This window comes from Rissa tridactyla, chromosome 8 (genome assembly GCF_028500815.1).
Source record: "Rissa tridactyla isolate bRisTri1 chromosome 8, bRisTri1.patW.cur.20221130, whole genome shotgun sequence".
NCBI lineage: Eukaryota > Metazoa > Chordata > Aves > Charadriiformes > Laridae > Rissa > Rissa tridactyla.
In genome coordinates, this window is record NC_071473.1 from 17,485,193 (window position 1) to 17,505,826 (window position 20,634).

The 20,634-nt window shown below is 52.6% G+C and overlaps 1 protein-coding gene across 2 annotated transcripts in view; it reads left to right on the forward strand.

Moving 5' to 3' along the window:
• The first annotated feature begins 384 nt into the window (after positions 1-384).
• The window catches only part of RAB11FIP3 (RAB11 family interacting protein 3), an 85,219-nt gene continuing 64,969 nt past the window's right edge, over positions 385-20,634 (forward strand). Inside the window, exon 1 of one of the 2 annotated variants that reach the window (XM_054211054.1) lies at positions 385-811. In XM_054211054.1, coding sequence (XP_054067029.1) covers positions 500-811 — 312 coding nt within the window. In that variant the 5' untranslated portion in view covers positions 385-499. The remainder of the gene's footprint in view (positions 812-20,634) is intronic. The other variant, XM_054211055.1, reaches the window with a different exon arrangement.

Genomic DNA, 20,634 nt, shown 5'->3' on the forward strand with positions numbered 1-20,634 from the left:
CGTGGGCGTGGCGAGGGGGCGTGGCCTCCGCGCGGCGCCGCGGCGGGGCGGGGTCGCCCTGGCAGGCGAGTGACGTCAGCGCCCCGGCTACTGCGGCGGGGCGGATCTGGCGGTTCGCCGCGGGCTGCCCCGCAGCGGCGGCAGCGCGGGCGGGTTTGTTTCTCGGTGCCGCCGCCTCCCCGCTGCTGCCCCGGCTCCCCGCGGCAAGCACCGCATCGTCCCCCCCCCCGCGCCGGGCGCTCGGACCCGGAGCGGCGAGGCGGGGCTGGGCGGGGCGGCGGGGCCGGCCCCCCGGTGTCAGCGCGGCGGGCGGGGCCGCCGCCGCCGCCTCCTCGCACAAAGCCGTGTGTCCGGAGGGCGGGCGGAGCTACCGCTGGCACCGGCATCGCCGCACCCGCTTACCGGTACCGCGATGTGAAGGGGTGATGGCGGCGGGGTATGGCTACCGGGCGGCAGCGGCGGCGGGGCGGGCGGCGGGCGCTGAGCGCCGCCGGTGAACATGGAGCCGCGTCCGCCGGCGGCCGAGCCCGAGCCCCCGCTCCCCCGGGGGCCGGGGCCGGGGCTGGAGCTGGAGCCGGGTCTCTGGGCACCTGAGGCTGCCGAGCCTGCCCCGGGGCCACCGCCGTGGTCCCTGCTGGAGGAGGGGGAATGCCCGGCTGCGGAGGGCCCCGCCGAGCCCCTGGCCCGCCGTGAGGAGGAGGAGGAGGAGCCGCGCCTCCGCCCCGTCTTTGACGCCCTGGACCGGGATGGCGACGGCTTCGTGCGGGTGGAGGAGTTCGTCCAGTTCGCCATGGCCTACGGCGCTGAGCAGGTGAGGCCGGGGCCCACCCCGGGGCCCGGTGAGGCCTGCGGGGCCCTGCCAGGCCCAGGGCCTCCCCTCGCGCCTCAGGCCCGGGGCTCGTGTCAGCAGGGCTCCGTGGCCCCCTGGGGAAGGAGCTGTGGGTGTGAGGCGAGGCAGTGGCTCCCTATGGCCGTTGGCGTGACCCAGCAGGGAAGCGCCATGCCAGGCCTTTGGTGGTCCCCAAAGGGACCACCACCGCTGAAGGGGTGATGGCCAAAGGCAGTTTGTGTCAATGGCGGCAGCCACGGGAAAAGCTTTTAACATGGGAAGAGCTTCTCGCGCAGGCACGGGCAGCGTCTGCATCGCCAGCATCAGGGTTGACCCGGGTGAAGGGCACTCATGGGCTCTAGGTGGATGCAGGAGGTATGTCTGGAGCTAGGTGAAGCTGGAGCTCGCCTTTTCCTGGTCCCAACCTGCTGGGAACGGAGCGTCTCGGGAGCGCCGCCAGCAGCCCTCGTCCCCTCTCTTTGTTCTCCATCGGTGGCACGTTTAGGTTCGGCTGAGCAGCTCCCGTGTGCGAGGGACCACCAGCCACATCCCGGCATCTCCAAGCTGTTCCCTGCCCGCCTCGCTGCCGAGGGTCCCTGCGTGGCCTTGCCGGCACCGCACTGGGCACACAGGAGCTCGCTGCTCACGGGTTTGACAATCCCCAGTGCGTTTTTTTTTTTCCCCTCCCTTTCTGCTGCTTTGTGCCACGGTGAGCTTGTGTTTCCTCACAGCAGATCGGATGCGATGTAATTTGAGGCCGCCCGGTCCGACCCAAAATGGAGAGAGCTCTCGCAGCGTGCCAGGGGATGGGAATGAATTTGTTGGCGTTCGGTACGTTGGCCTGTGCTGGCGTTGCTGCAAGAAAATAGGTTTATTTTTTAAGGCGGGCAGGTGGTGGTGTGAAGTTTCTACGTGATATCTGCTTTCGTTCTCTAGCTGTGGCTGCTGTGCACGCGTTAAAGTGGCATGACAAAGCAAATCATCGTGTGTGAAGGGGTGTTTTGGTGGAGGAAGGTGGTTTTTGTCTCTGTCCTCATGGTAAAACCACCTCTTAAAGACAAAATAGAGGCGTTTCTTTTAGAAAACACCTCTGTAAAGTGGAAACGCATAACTTCTTTGTCAGATCTTTGTTGTGGTAAGGGGCACTGTGTGTGCAGACGGCATCGCTAACTGCCTCGTTGCGTGATTAACCAGGTAGCGTCATAGCACGGGGTGGGGGGGGAGTTACAAGATCGTCTCGGCGACACGCTCCCTGCATCTGCTGGGTGAGAGAAGCTTTATTCAGCGTAAAGCCTTTGACTTGCATCTTCCTGCTGCTGCGTCCCCCCCCCGTTGCCGGCAGCGAAAGCAGAAGCAGAATGTCCATGCGAGTCGCTCCACGGAGGCTCACAGACCCTGAGTGCAATGGCCTGTCACCTTGGGACGTGGTGGGGGCTTTACCAGGGGACCCTTCGCCTTAGCGTGCCTCTCCCCGTGCGTTTAGTAGGGAGCAGCCCCGCTACGTGGGGATTAAGGGCAGGCAGACCGTGTGGGTCCGGCGTTCGTTAGTGCCGGCAGCTTGCGCGGCTGAGCCCAGACCTGCCGCTCCGGCCCTGCGCAGTGCCTCGTGCCTTCATTCCGACACGGGAATTGTGCCAGCGCTTCAAAGGTGCGACAATAAGCCCGTAAAGTGCTTTGAGGTCTTGGCCTGAGGAGTGGTTGCGAACCGATGGGGTCTCTCCTATATGAAGCAGGGCTTCCAGGGAGGTTTTGTGCCACTAAAAGCTGTCGGTTGATATGGACCCAGCTTAAAATGTTTGTCTGCCTGGCTGTCCCTATAAAGTTTCTTGTTCCTTCCCACTGAGCGCAGCTACCAGTAATGCCGTCCATACTGAAATACGTTATGCTTTTTATATACATTTATCTTCGTCAAGAGCCTTGTGTAGCTAGCTCTTGGCGTGCAGAACAGCTGCGTCTCGGTACAGCAAGTGCCGAACGCGCTGGTGAGGTTGATGTGACAACGGCTGAGCCAACAGGTAATGGGCACCCCAGGGAACGCGGCCAGGTACCTTCCGCAGAGGCATGCGAGAACTGAAAAAGTAATGTTTGCGATGCCTCTGCGTGCAAGAGGATTTATTGCAAACCTTAGAAAAGCAAGGAGGCACACCGAGTGTGAAGGAGGAGGGCTCGGGGCTGGGGTCTGTAAGCTCCCAGCGGGTGTGCAGAGTAATAAAGGGAGGAGCTCTGGGGAAGTTTCTTGACTTATTGTGTTTTAAGCAGATGTAACTTGGGCCAAAAAAAATAATAAAGGTGTCTCTTGAAAAATCTTGGATATCCAGCTGAGGTGAAAGTTAAAGGATAGGAGCATCACCAGGTGGGTAAAATGGCGTTGAGTAGACGAAGGTTGTACTACAACTGGAACTGGGAAGCTTGCTGGAGAGGTGCCACCAGGGTTTGATGGCTCAGGAAGGTAGCAATGGGCAGGGAGTTAACAAGGAGCAAATTCCAGTCCTCTTACTGTCCCTCTCGCGTAGCAAGAGGAGGAGAAGGAGGGTGTACCTGCTTCCTCCTCTTCTCCCCATCCTTCCTCCCGGCTCTGCCCACAGGGGTGGACGCGCGGAAGGTGCGCATGGGGTGGTGGTGGAACAAACTGCTAAATTTAAACACAGCAAGTCGTCGCGGCCAGCTGATTCATCTAAGGGCTCGGAGAGGGTTTGGAGGGTTAAGGAAAGCCTGTGTGTGTATAACCACATGGACTGGGGAGCTGGAGAGCAGCAAGTGTTGTCTTTAGCGTTCAGTAAAACACCAGAGGCATTTACGGGCTACTGAGCTCAGTGCTGTCAGATTATTTGGCTGAAACGATTATTAGCTAAATGTCAAAGGAAAGAGACCGCCTGGCATTTATTCCATAAAAATGACACAGTTGTGAATGTTTATTATAATTTATTTTTTTTTTTCTTCTCCGCATGCTGAAAACCATGGGTAGAAAAACTGAGGGGTTGGGGCGGTGGTTTGCTTCTTTGTTTTGTTTTCATTTTTTTTTTTTTTTTTTTGCTTAAGTAGCTCGGGTTGTTGAAAGACCATCCTGAAGAGCTTCATGGTTGTGGTATTGGCAGTGAAGTGCTGGTACGGACTAGAAGTGATCAAGGCATGGAAATCTAAAGACAGTTTGTTCTTCTCTGAAGTGATAAAAGCGCCTCAGGATTGCAGCTGTTGCCTTCATAGGAAAGGATGATGCTGAGGTCCCAGCAGCTGGGGATGACACCCTGAGATAGGGGTGGCCTTGAGCGGAGAAGATACAGCCATGTGATGGTCCTCCAGCAATCTGTAACGGGTGGCTGTTTGTCAAACACGGGCTATTGTGCTGCTTGAAGAGCTTGCCAGGACCCGTTATGTGCTCTATGGACGCGTAAACAAGATGTGCGTGGGGGGAGAAGGTCTTGAGGATGGCTTGACTTCATGCAAAAACCTCTGGACCACTCACTAGTAGCGTGTGAGGCAGTTTATAAGAGTGTTGCGTTCTTATTGTCTCCTTTCCCTCCCCTTTATCGCTGCACTTCACCGGGGACCTGATGCTCCCCCGGAGCTGCTGCGTGTGGAGTCGCAGCGAAAGGGGCTCCCGCGGGCCGGTACCCAAGACTGGAGTCAGGTTGGTTTCGATGGCGAGTTGAGAGGTAGAGGCACACTCGATGTAACTTTTATGTCACCTTGTAAAGCAAGGCGGGTTCTGTGGGTGATATGGACTCCAAGGCCACTGTACAATATTTTTGAAACAGCAGATACGTAATTTGTCTTGCCTGTTGTGCAGTCGTACCGTGTCTGCCTGACTGCAGTGACGGAGGCTGAGCCTTTTCTCGCTGGATTTGTTGCCAGCTAGAAATGCAGGGTCGCGTCGGGGCGAAGGAGAACTTTGTAAGGCACGAGGAGAAGCTGTCCTGCTGGCACTTTGGGTTGGCTTCTTTCCTTCTTTTTTTGTTTTGATCTAGAAGACAACTGGAGGTGGAAAAGCCTCCTGCACCACATGATCTCGCTGCCTCTGCTCAATTAAGAGAAGTCCCAGAGTTTGTTTAACTGAATTTCAAACGCTCCAAGCTCTACGGCATCTCTGCCCTCCATCCTCTGGCGGAGACCTTCAGCCTTTTCTTTTTTCTTCCCCCCCTCCCCTTGATGCTTAGTTCAAGCTTCACTTCAGTGCACTTTGTTTTGCTTTCTTTAACATTCACGTCCTTCAAATCTCTGTCCTTGTCTACCAGCCTTCCTCTGCCCCCCACATCAGCTATCCTCAACTGAGCTCTCCAGATTCAGCTTCAAACTTTTCCTCGCGTGATGGTTCCTGAAGCTTTTTACCAGGCTGATTGTGCTTTTCTGACCTCCCTTTTCTAACGTTTTCAGCTCCTTGCAATGAGGTGCCCTGCCTGAGCCGGGTGCTGCAGAAGAGATCACATTTTGGGGGTAGCAGGTGTCACCCCCGACAGGGGCTGTGGAGAACCGCGGGGGGTTCATTTTTTATCTTTAAACACAACAATCTGCAAGATTTGGCAATTACTTGCTGGAATGAAGCCTGGCTAGTGTCAAACTACAGCTTTTTAGTGGCTCCCCCCCTGCTTCTGATGAATCCAGGCTTGCTTTTCCCGCTCACCTCTGATGGATCCCTTGGGAGTCAAGGGACCCTGGCTCAACTGCTCCTTACCTCCGGCGTAGTCCTCTCTTGGAGCTGCTGACATAGCATCCGATCTTGGAAGCCGTCCATATTCCCCTTTGTCTTCTCCCACTTCCCTGTGAAATCTAATAGTTTGGATCTCTGTCATGAGGAAACCTCAGGTTTTTGGGGTTTTTAATTTTTTTTGAGGGTTCTTGCATCCTTTGAGCTGAGGAAATGCTGGGTTTGCCTACAAAGAGATTTCTGAAAGTATCCTGCATGGATTTGCAGGCCGTGTAAATGTGAGCGCAGCTTAAATTGCCTCCAACTGTGGGTGCTGCTGGTACCTTTCGGGGCTTTTAATTGCTGTTTAACTTGGGTGTCTGCTGTTGAGAGTGGAGCTGGGATTGCGGTGAGGGTGTATAATAGTTTGAGCGTGCCTGTGGACATGCTCACATGTACGTGTGTGCTGGAAGGAGGAGCAAATCTGAAATATTTTGCTTGCTTTGACCCAGGGCCCAGTTTTTCCACCCTAGAAATTCATGGCAAAGCTGTTCGTTTTGCTGGTTCAGGCGTGAGCCCTTCCTCACCTCAAAGACGGGGCTGGTTTGGCTGGGAGCAGACCGCAGCGCGCCGTCTGCCTCTTCAAAGGGTGTTTTACCATCATTAATAACACATCTGTATTCCGCGGGAGCCTGAAGATGGGAGTTTTTCTTTCTCCCTGTGAGAAGAAAAAGCTTCCAAGCCGACATACTTCATGTAAAGTATTTGGGGTGAGGTGGTTGCCGGTTAAGTGCAAATGGAATTTGCGAAGAGGTTGATTCCTTTGTAAACGTCCCGAAGACTCCAATAAAGAGATGATTTCTGCGCTGCCGGCTTTTTGCTTCTCCTGCTAAGCTTTGGCTTTAAGCTGCTTGACGGCCTCCCTTCTCGGAGCGGCTGGGAAGGGCTGGGAGCGTATCATACCACAAACAGATCTTTTTGGATGATATGCTTCATACTTAGCATTTGCGGCCGTAATCAGATTGACGGCTTATCCCGGCTGGATCGAGTCCGGCAGGACCGTGAATACTCAAAGGCATGGTTTGTCTGCACGGGCTGGGAGGAGGGTGGCGAGGGTAACTTTATCCCAGCTACTAGTTTATTTGAGAAACCTTTTTATTCTTCCTTTTTTTTTTTTTTTTTCTCCCCCCTTCAAATTGAGAACACAGCTGTTGCGGAGCGGGGTGTTGATTTATTTTTACTTACAGATTTTGATAGAAGTTAAGATGTGTTCCTCTGGAATTTGAGATCGGTTCTGCGAATAAAGAAGCCTTTTCCCCTCCGCTTCCCAGAAGAAAGAAAAAAGCATCAGTGCCACCTTTGTAGAGCTGGCAAATGCTGTGGGCAAGGAGGCAAGCGTGGTTTTTCCAGGGAAGCGGGGTGTGGAGGCGGCACCCCGTAACCCCCAGCTGTGAGGCCAGTTTGTACTGGGTGAGCGCAGCCAAAGGGTGGGACAGGAGCCCTAGCCAGGGAAAAGGACCTCGTCTAAAGGTTTTCAGTCTTGTGTGGTTTTTGTTTTTTTTTTTAATTATTTGTTAAAAATTCTTGCAAGGGCCTTTTCCTGGGGTTGGATTTTTACGCAATAAAAGTTCTTCCAAAGTTTTGCTTGGTGTTTGCCGCATGGTGTGGGGCTGCTCTCTGGGAGAGAGAGGGGGATTCATGAGAGGCTTTCTCCCTTCTCAGGAGCAGGGTATTTTCTAAGGCTGTGACTAATGAAAATTGGATTGGGGTCATCATAATTAACCGACTGGAATATGATACTGCACCACGCCACAAATTGGGCTCTTTCAGAGTCATTTTGACCTGGTATTGCTTATAACAGAACGCTCTCAAAGCATTTCAGAGTCGCATATATCATTATGTAGCTCAATACAGCCAGTAATTGATAGTCATTACAACAGCTGCCTACATAATTTCTCTCAATTTTATTCTTGTTTTGACTTTTGTTTGCCACTTGTTGTCAGACAAGATCCTCTTTGAACTCAGACTCTTCTTTTTCTTTTTTTTTTTTTTTTTGTTTTTTGTTTTCCTGGTTTTTTATTTTTGCAAAACAAATGACTTTTCATTAGCTGCAGCCCACGGCTCTGCTTGGGTGGGGTGATGTGCTGGACCACCCTCATCTTCCCGTCTCCACTGGGACCATCGGGCTCCCAACACTAGAAAGCTACTGGGACAGTCCCTGTGAGCAATGGGACAGCGATGGACCAGGGCTTGCTTTTCCCTGTTTCTCCGCCTGGCTCCATCCTTCCAAAAATCCCGCTTGGGTTTGTGGTGTAGGGCACAGGACCGGTTCCTCCATGTGACCCTGGAGGGAGCAACCCCAGCCCTTCCCTCCTCTTGTTTGCTTAAATTCAAACACCCGTGGAAGAGGTGGGGACAATGCTGCTGGACAGGTTCTGCTGACCTTCCCCTTAGAAGCAGCGGTGCTTCTCTGGTGGCACGTTCCGTCGGGAGCGCGGCGCAGAAAGCGAGCTCCGACAACTTGAAGCTTCAAATGCCATCTGACTCATCGGGTCGCAGCCCAGCGCTTGGCAGGAAGGCGGGTTCGCGGGATGAATAGGATTAGGGTAGTTATTGCTACCGTGTTCGTGGCGGGAGATGTGCCTGCTGACACAGGTAGTGAATTTGTCCTTGGGGAATTGTGTGTTTTGTACTCTCAATGACTCCCACATGCCGAAAGCATTTCCACCTCCTCTCGGACTGTAACGCATATTCTTGGTGCTGCATTAAGCTCCCTGGAGCCGCTCTCCTGACGGTGCTTTTTCGCGACATCTGCAGTACAGCTGTTGGCTTAATTAGCCAAACCAAGCCTACAAGACAGCCCTGCTTGTCCAGTTGTCTGGCAGACCCCCCAAAAGCTCCTCTCAGCCTTCATTCTCCACTTTAAAAGCACCACATCTTTCATTTCCCCTTTCAAATTGATCTTTAGGAGGATGCTTCTGCCTAGAGGAGGTCTGTGCTGAGATGTGCTGTGGTGTTGCCGGTGGCAGCAGGGCTGTGATGGCCTGTGCATCGCCAGAGACGCAGGAGGAGGCAGCAGGACGGTCCACGCGTGGCCGGGTTGTGTGATGATGGCAAAGCACACCTGGGATGCTGCTGAAGGCTGACTCTTGCCGCTGGCGCTGATGAGCTGTAGGTCCAGGTCTGAGGCTTCCCGGTGGAGAGAGGACTTTAGTCAGACACAGCGATTGGATTTCATAAAGGATAAAAATCACTGTTTCTTAATATTTTTGCATGTTTCTGCTTGATAGCAGGAAGATGCTGGAATACCTGCAGGCTCAAGGGCAGCTCATCCTCTGTACTTGTGTGGGTCACAGTTAATATCAGTGGTGCCTGGCATGAACCATGTTTTGGGAACCCAAAGCATCCAAGCCCAAGGAATAGCCCCAAAGATGTAACGGGGCAGTGGAAACGCCAGCTTGGGTGTTTGGCGTGGCTCTGAGTTGGACAGAAATTGCCTTTTCTTCCCAGACTTTGGTTCGTGATGAGGTTTCCCTTTCTGTGTAGAGTCTCTGCTGGAGCTGGTATGCGGCAGCGAGTAAGTTATTAATGGCTCTCTGGGTTGTGGGGGAGGAGGGAAGAGGAGGAAACACGACCAAGGGCAGCCTTAGGGACAGCTTCTACCAAACTGCTGCTACCACCAAGCTCGAGTGGATGGCGTTTGCCCCGCAGGGGAAAAGTGACTTAAAGCAGAACCCAAATCAATGTATGTGGCAGCAGGTACTTCAGCGGCACGTTTTTTTTTTTTCTTGTGGTTTTGGGGCTGGGTTGGGGTTTCTCTCAGTGGAGGTGAGGAAGCGAGAGGTCTGGGATGGGGCTCTACGGCTGCTGGTGTGAGGTGTCCTTATGGCTGTGAACAGCCTGGGGTCGATGCCTGCTTTAGCCCTGGTTTTGGTCAGGGTCTTCCCCTTCTCTAGGGAGAAACCTCCTCTTAAAGCGGAGTTGCGTGGAGGTTGCTTGGTGCTCGGAGTGCTCTGAGCGCTGCTTCTCCCCGTCCAGCTCCTTATCTTTTAAAAGCAAAAAAACCCCTTGTAATAGGGAAAAAAAAAAAAACAGCGATACCAAACTGCTGAATTTGCTCCCTGAGCTTTATCTTATTTGAGGTGACTAATTAAGCTGAAGCAAGCAATGGGGTGGCAGTGGTATTTGACGCAAATTTGAGTGCTTGCTTAAATGACACTGGTTCTGGTGTTGCCTGAGTGGGTCCTGGCTCCGGTGTGTCCCCAGCGCCGCAGGGGCCACCAGGGTCCTGCCATGGGACAGTGCCAGCTCTGGGGACGTCCTGTGGTGCTGCAGGGGAAGAGTGGTGCTGCTGTCCATGTTACAAGGGTTGGTGGCGGCTGGTGGCCAGACTTTGTTTGCAGGCTGAATGTCCCTCTGTGAGGCTATATCCTGAGCAGCCTGGTGGCCTTCTGATTGATTTTTTTAATAGCGCATTGTAGATCTTCAGGAAAAAAGAGCTACTGTTCCCTCTGCTACAATATCCCCTGGTGAAATGCCACTAGCGTTATGTTGAGTTTGAGTCATTACTGCTTCTGGAAGGGGTTTTTAGCTTGCAGACTGCCGGGCTGTTCCTGCTTCTCCTTTCCCCTGAGAAGGAGTAAAACCGAAAGGAGAGAACTTGGTGCTGGGAGCAGCGTCATTTGGCAAGACTCAGCGGAGCCGACTGCCGACAGCCCCGTGGAAAATCCATTTGCCAGAGTCCAACAGGAAACTGGGCTTGAACGAAATGCACGGGAGGTAAAAGGACCCCAAACCAACAGGGTTGGGTTTTTTTGAGAACAGAAGCTGTCAAGGGCAGGAAACAAGTGGTGAGGGTTTGCTGTGGTGGGATGCAGGGCACGGTGCCGGACTGGGATCCACGCGGCTGCTCCGTGGTTCTGTGGTCCCGAGCAAATGCGGCGTGAAACGGGGGGCTGCTTGAGGGGCCCCTCTGCTGCTTAGGGGAAGGATAGCTGTGTTGAAAGTGAAACTCTTCTAAGGGTAAAATAATACTCAGTTCCACTTTGGCTTTAAAAGCTGACCAGGACCGTGTGGCTTTCACGCCTTTGGCTGTGGAGGGATTAAAAGGCATCTGTTGCCTCCCTTTTGCATGGCCACATTCCCTATTTTTTTTTCCAGGGGAATGGCAGTTCTTCGCCTCGCTCGCTGTATGAGCATGAGGAGATTGCAGCTGGGGGAAAAAAAAAAAATAAAAAAATTTGGATGTCCTAGTGGAATTTTTTTCCTACGCCTGCTAAATGGATGCAGCAACTAGCTAATCCCCTCCTGACTACTTGGAGCTCTGGGACTACTGTGCTGGCAGGAGCACAGCAGAAGGATGCAGGCAGCAGAAGCAAGGCTTGTAGGAGGCTACTTGTCCTGAAAGGTCCAAGGGAGGGGTGCTGGAGACCTTGATGTGCGACGGGAGGGGTGCTGGAGACCTTGGTGTGCAATGGGCAACTTGCTCCTGGACTTGGAGCATCCGTCCCTTGGTGGCATCGTGGGGGCTGGCAGCGTGGGTGGCATGGCAGAGGTGTAGCGGATGGAGGAGGGATGCTGAAGGGAGAGGTCGGACTGAAAGCAGGGAGACATGTCTCCTCTGAAGGGTGGGTGACTTGGTTGCCAGCCTGGCAGAGACCTGCAAAGCCGTGGTGGAGCGTGGGGAGCGAAATCCAGTGCTTTTGTTGCTCCTTTTCTTGGAGGAGCTGATGGGTGCTGGGCATGGTGAGACAGCTGGGCACGTGGTGGCTGCTGGAGAAGCATTAACATTGTCCTGGGTGGTTTTTTGGTTGTTGTGGTGAGGCTTGTAAGCCCAGTGCTTGCAATCCCACCCTGACATCCTGGGCTTCCCAAGCCCAGCATCCCAGCATTCCAATGCATCCCAGCATCTTCTCCCTTCTGAGAATCTACCTCTGAGCCTATAAACCGTTCTAGGCATTTTTTTTTTATTTTTTTTTTTTCCCCCCCTCCAGCATATCTGCTTTGTGTATTTGCCTTTGCACAAACAGCCCTTTCTGAAGGCTGCGCCAAGGGTTGCCAAAAGGAGGGAAATAATTTGAAGCAGTTCTAAAAATGAATGTGAGCCTTTATGCTTTGCTGCTCTCCGAATCACGCTTGTTTGTATTACGATAAAGTTAGTTTTGACAGTGTGGCAGGCTCAGTCTGGGCAGAGGCGGCGAGGCAGCTCTCTCACGCTCGGATATCTAACATTTAACTGTGGACTGGCTGGGACAGACCGGCTGCTTCACCCCTGCAGCCCGAGAGGTTTGTTGTGCTCACGAAATTCCCAGGGTTTGCGAGTCGAGAGATGCAACTTGCTGCCCCAGTTTGTCTGTGCGTTGGTAGTGATGGGTTTCTGCTGTTTCTGGTTAGTATGATCTCGGTTTAGAGATGAGAGCATGTACGCCGTGTTTTTTGGAGAGGGCGAGTTAGTAAAAGCGAGTCCTGAGCCAGTGAGCGGATTTCTTCTGGGATGTGCCGTGGGGGTGTTGTGCTGTTTTCTAACCTGGTTGGGAGGAAACAGAAGCAAAAGCTGGATTTATAAGCCCGGACAGTCTGTTCTGTGACCAAGCACCCCCCCCCCCCAGCACAGAAATACCTGGGTTTCTTGCAGGGGACTTCACACGAAACTAGACGAGGCACTGCAAAATGTTCAGGGTCTTAAAATTCCCCATCTTCAATACATGACCTCCTGGCATGGTTTGTTTTTTTTTTTTTTTTTTTTTTTTTTTTTTTTGTCTGTTGAGATCAGCTCTGAAATCCTGCGTAGGTTCTCTGCCCAAGTTCTTCGCTCTGGCAGGATGCGGCCGTCCCGCCTCGAGCCCGGGGTGACTTGGGTTGTGGTGCTTGGCTCTTCCCCCAAGGGTGGCTCCAGCCTACATTAATGCGTGCGCTTTATGTAAGAAGTAACCAGGCACTAAACCTCTTTATTTTTCTTTTGATCCAGTCTCCTGCCTCTGAGCTCTGTGTTCAGAGGGGTGAGAACAAGTTTCCCGTGTCATTAGAGAAACAAAAGCTAGAAACAAAGCCTACGATGTTTTGGAGGGTGGAGGAAGAAAACTTTTCAAGTTTCATTAAACAAAGGAGTATGTTTAGAGCGTAGAGCGTCGCTGCTGAAGCCTTTGAGCCTTTAGGTAGCAACAGGAAATCTGGTACACTCGAGACAAATGCAATAGATTTGGATAAAACCATTGCAGGGTAACTTTTGTTCCTGTTCATGTTTCCAAACTATCCTTGAAGTTGTTTCTTTAAATATGTTTTTATGCTTCAGTGACTGCAGTTGATGGACAGTTTGAAAATAGGCAGACTTGATGTTTGAGAACACACTTAACACGACCAAGGGAGGCTCCTGAAGCCGTGGTGAGCGTAGAGGTGTTCCGGCTGCCTGCAGTAAGCCTTGGAACTGGTAGGGTTGGTCCTAAAAAGTCCTGTGCTCGTGCCTGTTAGGTAGTACAGACCAGAGGGATTTCTACCAGCAGGTAAAAAAAAAACTGAACCCAAAACTGATGAATGTGAGTGATCTGGGCTGGCAAAGGCACCCAGCAGTTCAGCTCCACGCTATGCGCCGAGGGTCTGGCTGGATGCACTGTTTTGTTTTTGTTTTTTCTAGTTTCTTCAATTCCTGTTGAATTTTGAGCGTTGGAAGGAAAGTCGTTTCCTTTGCACACTCCCGATGCGTGGGACACGCGGTGGCTCCGGGAGTGAAAATGCGGGAGACTGGCTCCTCTGCATCAACTTGGGGTTTCTTCTTGGTTCAGGGTTGACTCGGAGACTTCTTCCTTCCCCTTCCAAAAAAGGGAAAGTTTGCTAGGGAGGGAATTCTCTCCTGCTTGGTATGTATTCACATCTCTCTCCTCTGGTATTTCCTGCGCCTGCAGAAAGAGCCTGCTGCCCCTTGGGAGAGGCTTGGTTCAAGGCCAAAGTTGGCTGGGTGCAAGATCGGTGTAGGAACCGCCCAAAGTAGGTGACATGCATCAAAAAAAGTCAATGGCATGCCGAGCAGCTTTTGTCTTGGATAAATAGGAGGAAGGAGGATTTGTTAGGCAAGTGGATGTGTTAAATGGTGAGGATATCGTCTTCCCGGGCAGGTCGGAAAGGAGGGGAGCTTGTTCCCCTTGGGGAACTTGCTCGCTTTGTTGCAGGGAAACGGTTGAGCTGCTGGGGCTTCTCTCCCTTGGTTTGTGGGCGATCCCTCTCCTGTTCCCGTTCTTTAAATACTTGCAGGCTGCTGGAGGACCACGGGAGGCTTATTCCACTTTTGCCTTACATAGTAGGCTTGATTATTTCTTCTGTAGCAGCAAGAGATGAGAATAAACCAGGCTGAATATTTTTTCTTTTTTTTCCTTCTCAGAAAGATGTCTCAATTCTTGGTTTTGGGTACTCGGCTGATAGCAGAGGGCCCTGCGGTGCTTGAAGGCCCTGGGACTGAAGCGACAGCAAGGACAGGGAGGAAGGTTAGAGATGGACGTTGCAGAAAGCATCTTCACCAAGTGTTGCTTCTGGTGGACCTTTAAAGAGAGATTTGACCAGACCCAAGCTGCCTGCTGATCTCCTCTTGGAGCTTCTGACAAGGCTCAGAGTGCAACACGCTCACAGTAGCCCGGGATAAGCGCCACCACTTGCGAAATAAATAATGCAGCTCTTGCACTGCTTACTCACAATTGACCACTGCTTCTCCCTGTAATGAGATCTGCCCCCTTGAGGGTATTTTAAAAGTTAGTTAATTAGGTGTATTTGCGGCAGAATAGAAACCTGCTCTGGGCTTCTGCCTGCGTTCTCTAGTGCCAGATCCTTGAACAAATTACGGAGTCGGTTCCTATAAACAGAGCTGGAGACGGCGTAATCCTGAGTTACCAGCCTTCCACTCAGCCTGCTTGTTTACGTTGATGAAGCCGCAGAAGTGAAGCGCTGGAAAGGGTGTTCCCGCCTTTGGGATGGGTGCCACCACGGTCCAGAGGACAGCAGCAGCCTGGGAAATATGTTGCGTGAAGAGACATTAAGTTATGCTCATCTTGTTAGTGCTTTCTCAGCACCCAGCACGGGGCGGGGGGGTGGATGTGGCCTTAGCCTGGACAAATGCTGCATTAACAGGGATCAAGTCATTTTAGCTGATCCCGTTGCAACCCATTGATTTAGCGTGTGCACGATCTAAAGAGAAGGGCTGTATAGGGACAGCTATGTCTTTGGCAAGTGGCACGGCTGCTCCGGTGTCTGGCTGCAGGAGGTTCAGCAGTTCCAGCTTGTTTGCACATTTCCCAAAGATTAAAAAAATACAACTACTCTGCTGTAATTAGCATTTTAAAATTTATTTTTTTTTTTCTTGAAAGATGGGTTTAGCCTTGGGAGACAAAGAGGATTTTTACAAACAAATGAGTACGTCGGCTCATGCCCTTTGGTTAAATGCAGAGAGCAGAGACGCTGCATCCACCTTTGCATAACCACGGGAGATTTTTACATTGCGTGTGCTCCCTCCGCTAAATTCCTGCGTGCCACTTCAGGCCAAAGATCTGGCTAAACACGAACAGCAGAGCATCTGGCCTGAGCCCTCTTCTGCACTTTAGAGTATCGCTGGCTAAGAATCCCCTCTATTTGGCAGTTAGGCCAATGTGGCACTCGGCTTTCTCTCCGCTTGAGGTCAGGGGTTGTGTGACTTATAATACTGTTTTTCCCCCCAAAGATAAAAGGTGTTTAGAGCAAATCTGAGCTTCTTGCAGACAGAATTGGGTAGCTGGAGTTATGTGAGAGGTGCCTGGATTTTTCATGTCCTGTCTCAGTCAAAGGGGCTTTATGTGCCCCTGTATACCCAGAATCGGTCTGGACCCAGTGATTTAATGTCAATGAATTTCCTGTGTTTAAAACTCCAAGACCCACTGCGTTTTAGGACATTTTTGATTCTCTGTTTTGCTTGAAATTCCCCAGGTTGTAAATTGGCGGAGAAAGCGCGCTGGCACACGCTGGCTGGCAGGGGTCTGCTCCTGCCGTCCCATGTGTTGTCCCTTCTTGAAACCCTCCTTACTGGCGGTATGAAGCTGGCAAAGCTGGTACTTCTGGACACAGCAGGCTGCCTGCAGGCAGGTCCTTGTGAACCAGACTCTGCTACAATCCAATGAAATGCGGTGGTCTGAGCAGCTTTTTTTAAGACCAAACAGAAGATAAAGGCTGGCTTTGGGTGTGTTTAACATAGTGTGGAGCCCTGCACCAAGCCGGGCAGAGATCCAAGCAGCAGAGCGTGTGGGCAGCGCAGGGGAGCGTGGGCCAGCTGGAGAAAACGGAAAGCGGAGGCTGATAGAAAAAGCTTTGGCGTTGGATTAAAAGTGAAATTTTGTTTTCTGTTTGTGATACTTTAGGGTCTGTGTCTGAGCCGAGCATCCAGAGGCGTGGGGAATGGTGTCTGCGTGCCTTGTGCTTAATCGCGCAAAGCTGATTAAACAGCGATATAAATGTTTTGGAAACCTTTCTGGCCTGTTAACAGAGCTGGTGAAAGGCTGTGGTTCCTCCCTTCCCCTTGAGCGCGCCCAGGGTCCTTGCCCACCGAAGGGCCGGCTGCTTCCTTTCCCTAGATGTTCCTCAAAGGCACCAGGTGGAAACTGGCCCTTTGGAAGCTGACGCTGAAGCTGCAGCTTGTCCAGCGTGGACCCTGCTTCCTTGCCCTGGCCTGCCTCGCGCTCTGTTTAAATTTGACCCCAAAGGTTCCCATTTCTTCTGGAGGGGAAGAGACAAGGGTAAGGTCCTCAAACCTGTGAGTCTCCTGCAATGTTCCAGTGAGGAGAGAAAAACTTCCTATTGAGAAATACTTTGGGAAGAGATGGTGGTGGTAGGAAGTGGGAGGGGGCTGTGTAGGTGTCAGGGCTCCACGGTCTCCCTGTTCCCGTTTTATCCCTCCATAGCAGAGCTCTGCTCCTCTTGGGTCGTGCAGTGGGATGGTCTTTCCCTGCCCCGGTCCCTGCCTTGCAGCCTGCTGACACAGAATCACAGAATGGTTTGGGTTGGAAGGGATCCTAAAGCTCATCCAGTGCCACCCCCTGCCCTGGGCAGGGACACCTCCCACCACACCAGGTTGCTCCAAGCCCCCTCCAACCTGCCCTTGAACACCTCCAGGGATGGGGCAGCCACAGCTTCTCTGGGCAACCTGGGCCAGGGGCTCACCACCCTCACAGCCAACAATTTCATCCTCAGATCTCATCTAAATCTCCCCTCTTGCAGTTTAAACTTGTTCCCCCTCGTCCCATGGCTGCCCTCCCTGCTCCAGAGTCCCTCCCCAGCTTTCCTGGAGCCCCTTTAGGGACTGGAAGGGGCTCCAAGGTCTCCCCGGAGCCTTCTCTTCTCCAGGCTGAACCCCCCCAGCTCTCTCAGCCTGTCCTCACAGCAGAGGGGCTCCAGCCCTCCCAGCATCTCCGGGGCCTCCTCTGGCCCCGCTCCAACAGCTCCGTGTCCTTCTGCTGTTGGTGCCCCAGAGCTGGAGGCAGCACTGCAGGGGGGTCTCACAGAGCGGAGCAGAGGGGCAGAATCCCACCCTCGCCCTGCTGCCCACACTGCTGGGGATGCAGCCCAGGCTGCGGTGGGGTTCTGGGCTGTCGGCTCACGTTGCAGGTGAATGTTGAGCTTCTCACCCACCAGCACCCCCAAGTCCTTCTCCTCAGGGTTGCTCTCCATCCAGCCTGGATTTGTCCTTGGACAGCTGCACGTTCATGTCGAGGGGGTTTGTGTGCGCAGCCCGGCTTGCCGAACCTGGCAGTCGGAGGCAGAGGGACTGGTAATCAAAGCCGGCCAGGATGTACACATGCAACCGCGTATTTTCTCTGCCCACCACAACCTCGTTGCTGGAATGCCTGCCCGAGGCGGGGGGACCCAACCCGCCCTCATGCTGCTTTCAAAGCTCCAGTCTGACTGCCTCAATGCTCGCTTTTTAGGCTAAACCTTTACCTCTCTGTAGAAATAGTTTTTTAATAAGCATTATGAACTGCTCCCAGGTAGCTGCTGCTTTTTGCAAGTCCCTGGCCAGCGCTGGCTGCTGCTGTCAGGCCGATGGCAATGACTTCCCTGATGAAGGTCTTCTAGTGGTTGTACTGACGGTTCATCTGATGTTTTGGGCTAAAATCAAGACCCAGCCAGCAATAAGCATGCAGTGCCACCGAGTCAGAAGCTGGACTGGGCTTAGTGGTTTTGTGGACTTTTTCCCAGATGGGCTGGTCTGTCCTTGTTAACTGCTCAAGTAGCCAAAATATGCTGAGCCAGGTGCCCAGTTCAACCAGGCTCTTGGCGAGTCTCTGGCATGTTATTCCTTATCTGGACAGGCCTCTCGGTGTCTTTTAAACGGCTCTCTCTAGTTTCTTTTTACACATAATCTGTGTTGTTGGTCCCTTTGGGGGCCTGAGAGTAGGAGTCACCTGTTAAGCAGAGCAGATCTTCACCCTCGCTCGGTTTCCCGTGACTTATCTTGGCGCTTGTCCTATTACTCAGAAGACAGAGACCACATGCCGAATACTTTCCAAGGAAAGGAGGGAGCAGCTTCAAGGCAAAAGCATCTGTCTTTGCTTCTCACAGCATGTGTGAGACTGCAGGTGCACAAGTTCTTGGTGGGAGCTGCTTGCTGGCCTGCCTCGAGGATTTGGGGGTATTATATCAGGAATACGTCTGTATGGATTCCTCCTGTCTCCTTTGGATTTGCTTCCAGAGTCTGTGTAGAGTAAAGCAGTACTGAAATGCTGCCTTATTAGTCTCACCATGGTGTCATCAAATAATGAGCTGACGTGGTGTGGAGGACAGGAGGTGGCCCTGGTTGTGTCCAGGCTGGAAGCATCATCCGTATTGGATACCATACGACTGCAGGAGCTGAGCTCCGCTGGCTCTTCCCTTTGGGGTGCCTGACTGCTCTGGTCACTGGAAAACTCCCACCCTCGTTTCACCCCTTAGAAGAATTTCTTTTTGGAAACTGATTCGTCCCCAGTCCCTGCCAGAATAGGAAGGAAAACTTCTGGCAGGCTCAGGGGTTAGAAGGAGGTGCTGGCTGGCCAGCCCTCCCTTCCTCCGGAGATCAATGCTTCAGACAAGCGCAGGGGATATGTTGTCCTGCTGAATCCAGCTGCTACGTGGTAGAGACGTGGAGCATCCATAAGGTAAAGAGAAAAAGGCTTGGAGCTTCCTTTTCCTTTTCCTCCAGCCTCCTTAACAGGGCCGCTCACAGCAGGGGGGGGGATCCCTCACCTCTCCGGGAACCTTTCATTGTGTGGCTGCCGAGCCTTCATGTTAATTTGGAATGGTCACCGTTGGCTTAGCCGAGGCTCCAAATTGCTTACCGAACTGATTTCACTGCGTCGAAGCAAGGAAGCTCCTTTTGTGCTCGGCATCGTGGGGAAGCTGCGAACAGCCGGTACGGCAGCAGGGCATGGTGCTGGCGTACGTGCTCGGACGGGGCCGTTGGAGACGGGTGTTGGTTGGCAGCAAATCTTGTTGGGTTCGGAAGGCGAAACGCCCTGCCCGCACGCGGAGCTCTTTAATACAGAAGGCGACGTGGTGGTGGGGTTGGTGCAATGAGTAGTTCTTGTTCTGTTCTCGAGATGACTTCCCTCCTCCTCCCCAAGCTGCTTCCCTCTCCATGACCCTTACCAGGAGAAATCCCTTACGGATTCATGCCAGGAACTTGTCCCAGCATCGGTCCAGGCTGTGCCTTGTCCCCGGCGCAGGGGCGAGCATGGCCCCTTCGGCAGCTCTCACTGGTTCTGCTCCTGCAGGCTTGTGCCTGTGCTCAGCTTAAGATAGATTGACTTAGGGTGGTTTAAACCTCTCGCTTTCCACCAGGATTTATATCGGCTATTTAAACCGCGTCATCCTCTCTGACTCTTTAATGCTCTGTATTTCTAGCTGCTCGCTCATCTTCGAGAAAAGTTTATAACCAGCTGCAAACACATTAAGCAAAACCTTTATTTTGACTATTTCTTGCTGGCCAAAAGAAGGGACCTCTCTGTGACTGTGGCTTGTTTCTGCCTGTGTTTAGCCGAACACTGAAGTTTGGTAGAGTGTTAACTTTTGCTTTTGTGCTAATAGGAGCGCAGTGTTAACTACTCCACTCTTGCAGATTAGCCTTCAGCTAAAAGCAACAAATGTGTGACTTCAGAACTGCCAAGATTTTGTTAATCTAAAACTGTTCGAGCCATAATTCTCCAAGTTTTTTTTCCAACTCTCCTAATAAGGTAGGGTTTTTAGCCTAGCCATTGAAATGGAGAAAACTGGCAGTTACAACCCGGGAGCAAGATGCTGGAGCTGTCGTTGGCCGTTCCCGATGCTTTTGTACAGAGCAGGGAGCGAGCTTCAGGAGCAGCCCCAGAGGCGGTGGAGGCAGATTCAGACCCTTGTGGGCATTAAAGGGCCTGGGCAGGGATGTCCCCCCCCCAGCATCCCCGTGTCCCTCACTGAGGGATGCTGGACACAGCCTCCGGCTCCCCGGGCAGCTTCTTGCACAGCCTGGGGGGGACCAGGCAGGCAGCGCTGGTGGTCTTGTCTTCTGTGTGTTGTGAGCTCTGCGGGGTGTCAGTGGCCGCTCACGCTCAGTCTGGCGACGCTGGCTCAGTCGGTTATTTAACGATCGGAGTTCTTCTTCAGCCTGGATGGCAAATACAGGCGGGTTTGGGGCAGCACGGGCGTACTGCCGTGGGCTTGAGCTTCATGGGTTGCGTGGCTTTTGTTTGTTTGCATCCGTAATGCCAGGGTTGGGAAGTTTTAAGAAACATTTCCACTCGTTTCCCCCTGCTCACAGCTTAATTTAAATACATAGTTGACTCTTTTGCATAAGCAGAGTAATTCCCTAGCTGCTCTCTCTCTTTTTTTTGCCCGAGAGAGGTGCCCTGCTGGGGCATTGGCACGAGGGCTCGCAGCTGCCCTGCCTCGCATGTCCCCTGTGTCACCGTGACTGGATCTTCAGAGTGTGTCACGATAATCACTTCTAGGCTTATCAAGTCTTATTAAATGTCGCTTGCATTTCTGTTATCTATATACACAGATAACAAATTAAGCTACAGCTTTTGAACTCAAAGAAGCTGCCAGATGCGTTAACTGGAACCGACACGTTCCTGAGAGTTGTTTTTATTAGTCTAAAATACCTTTGTTTAATGTACAAGAAGCCTGACTCATCCAAGTCAACGGTGTGAGTTCAGCCGTTTTGTTATCT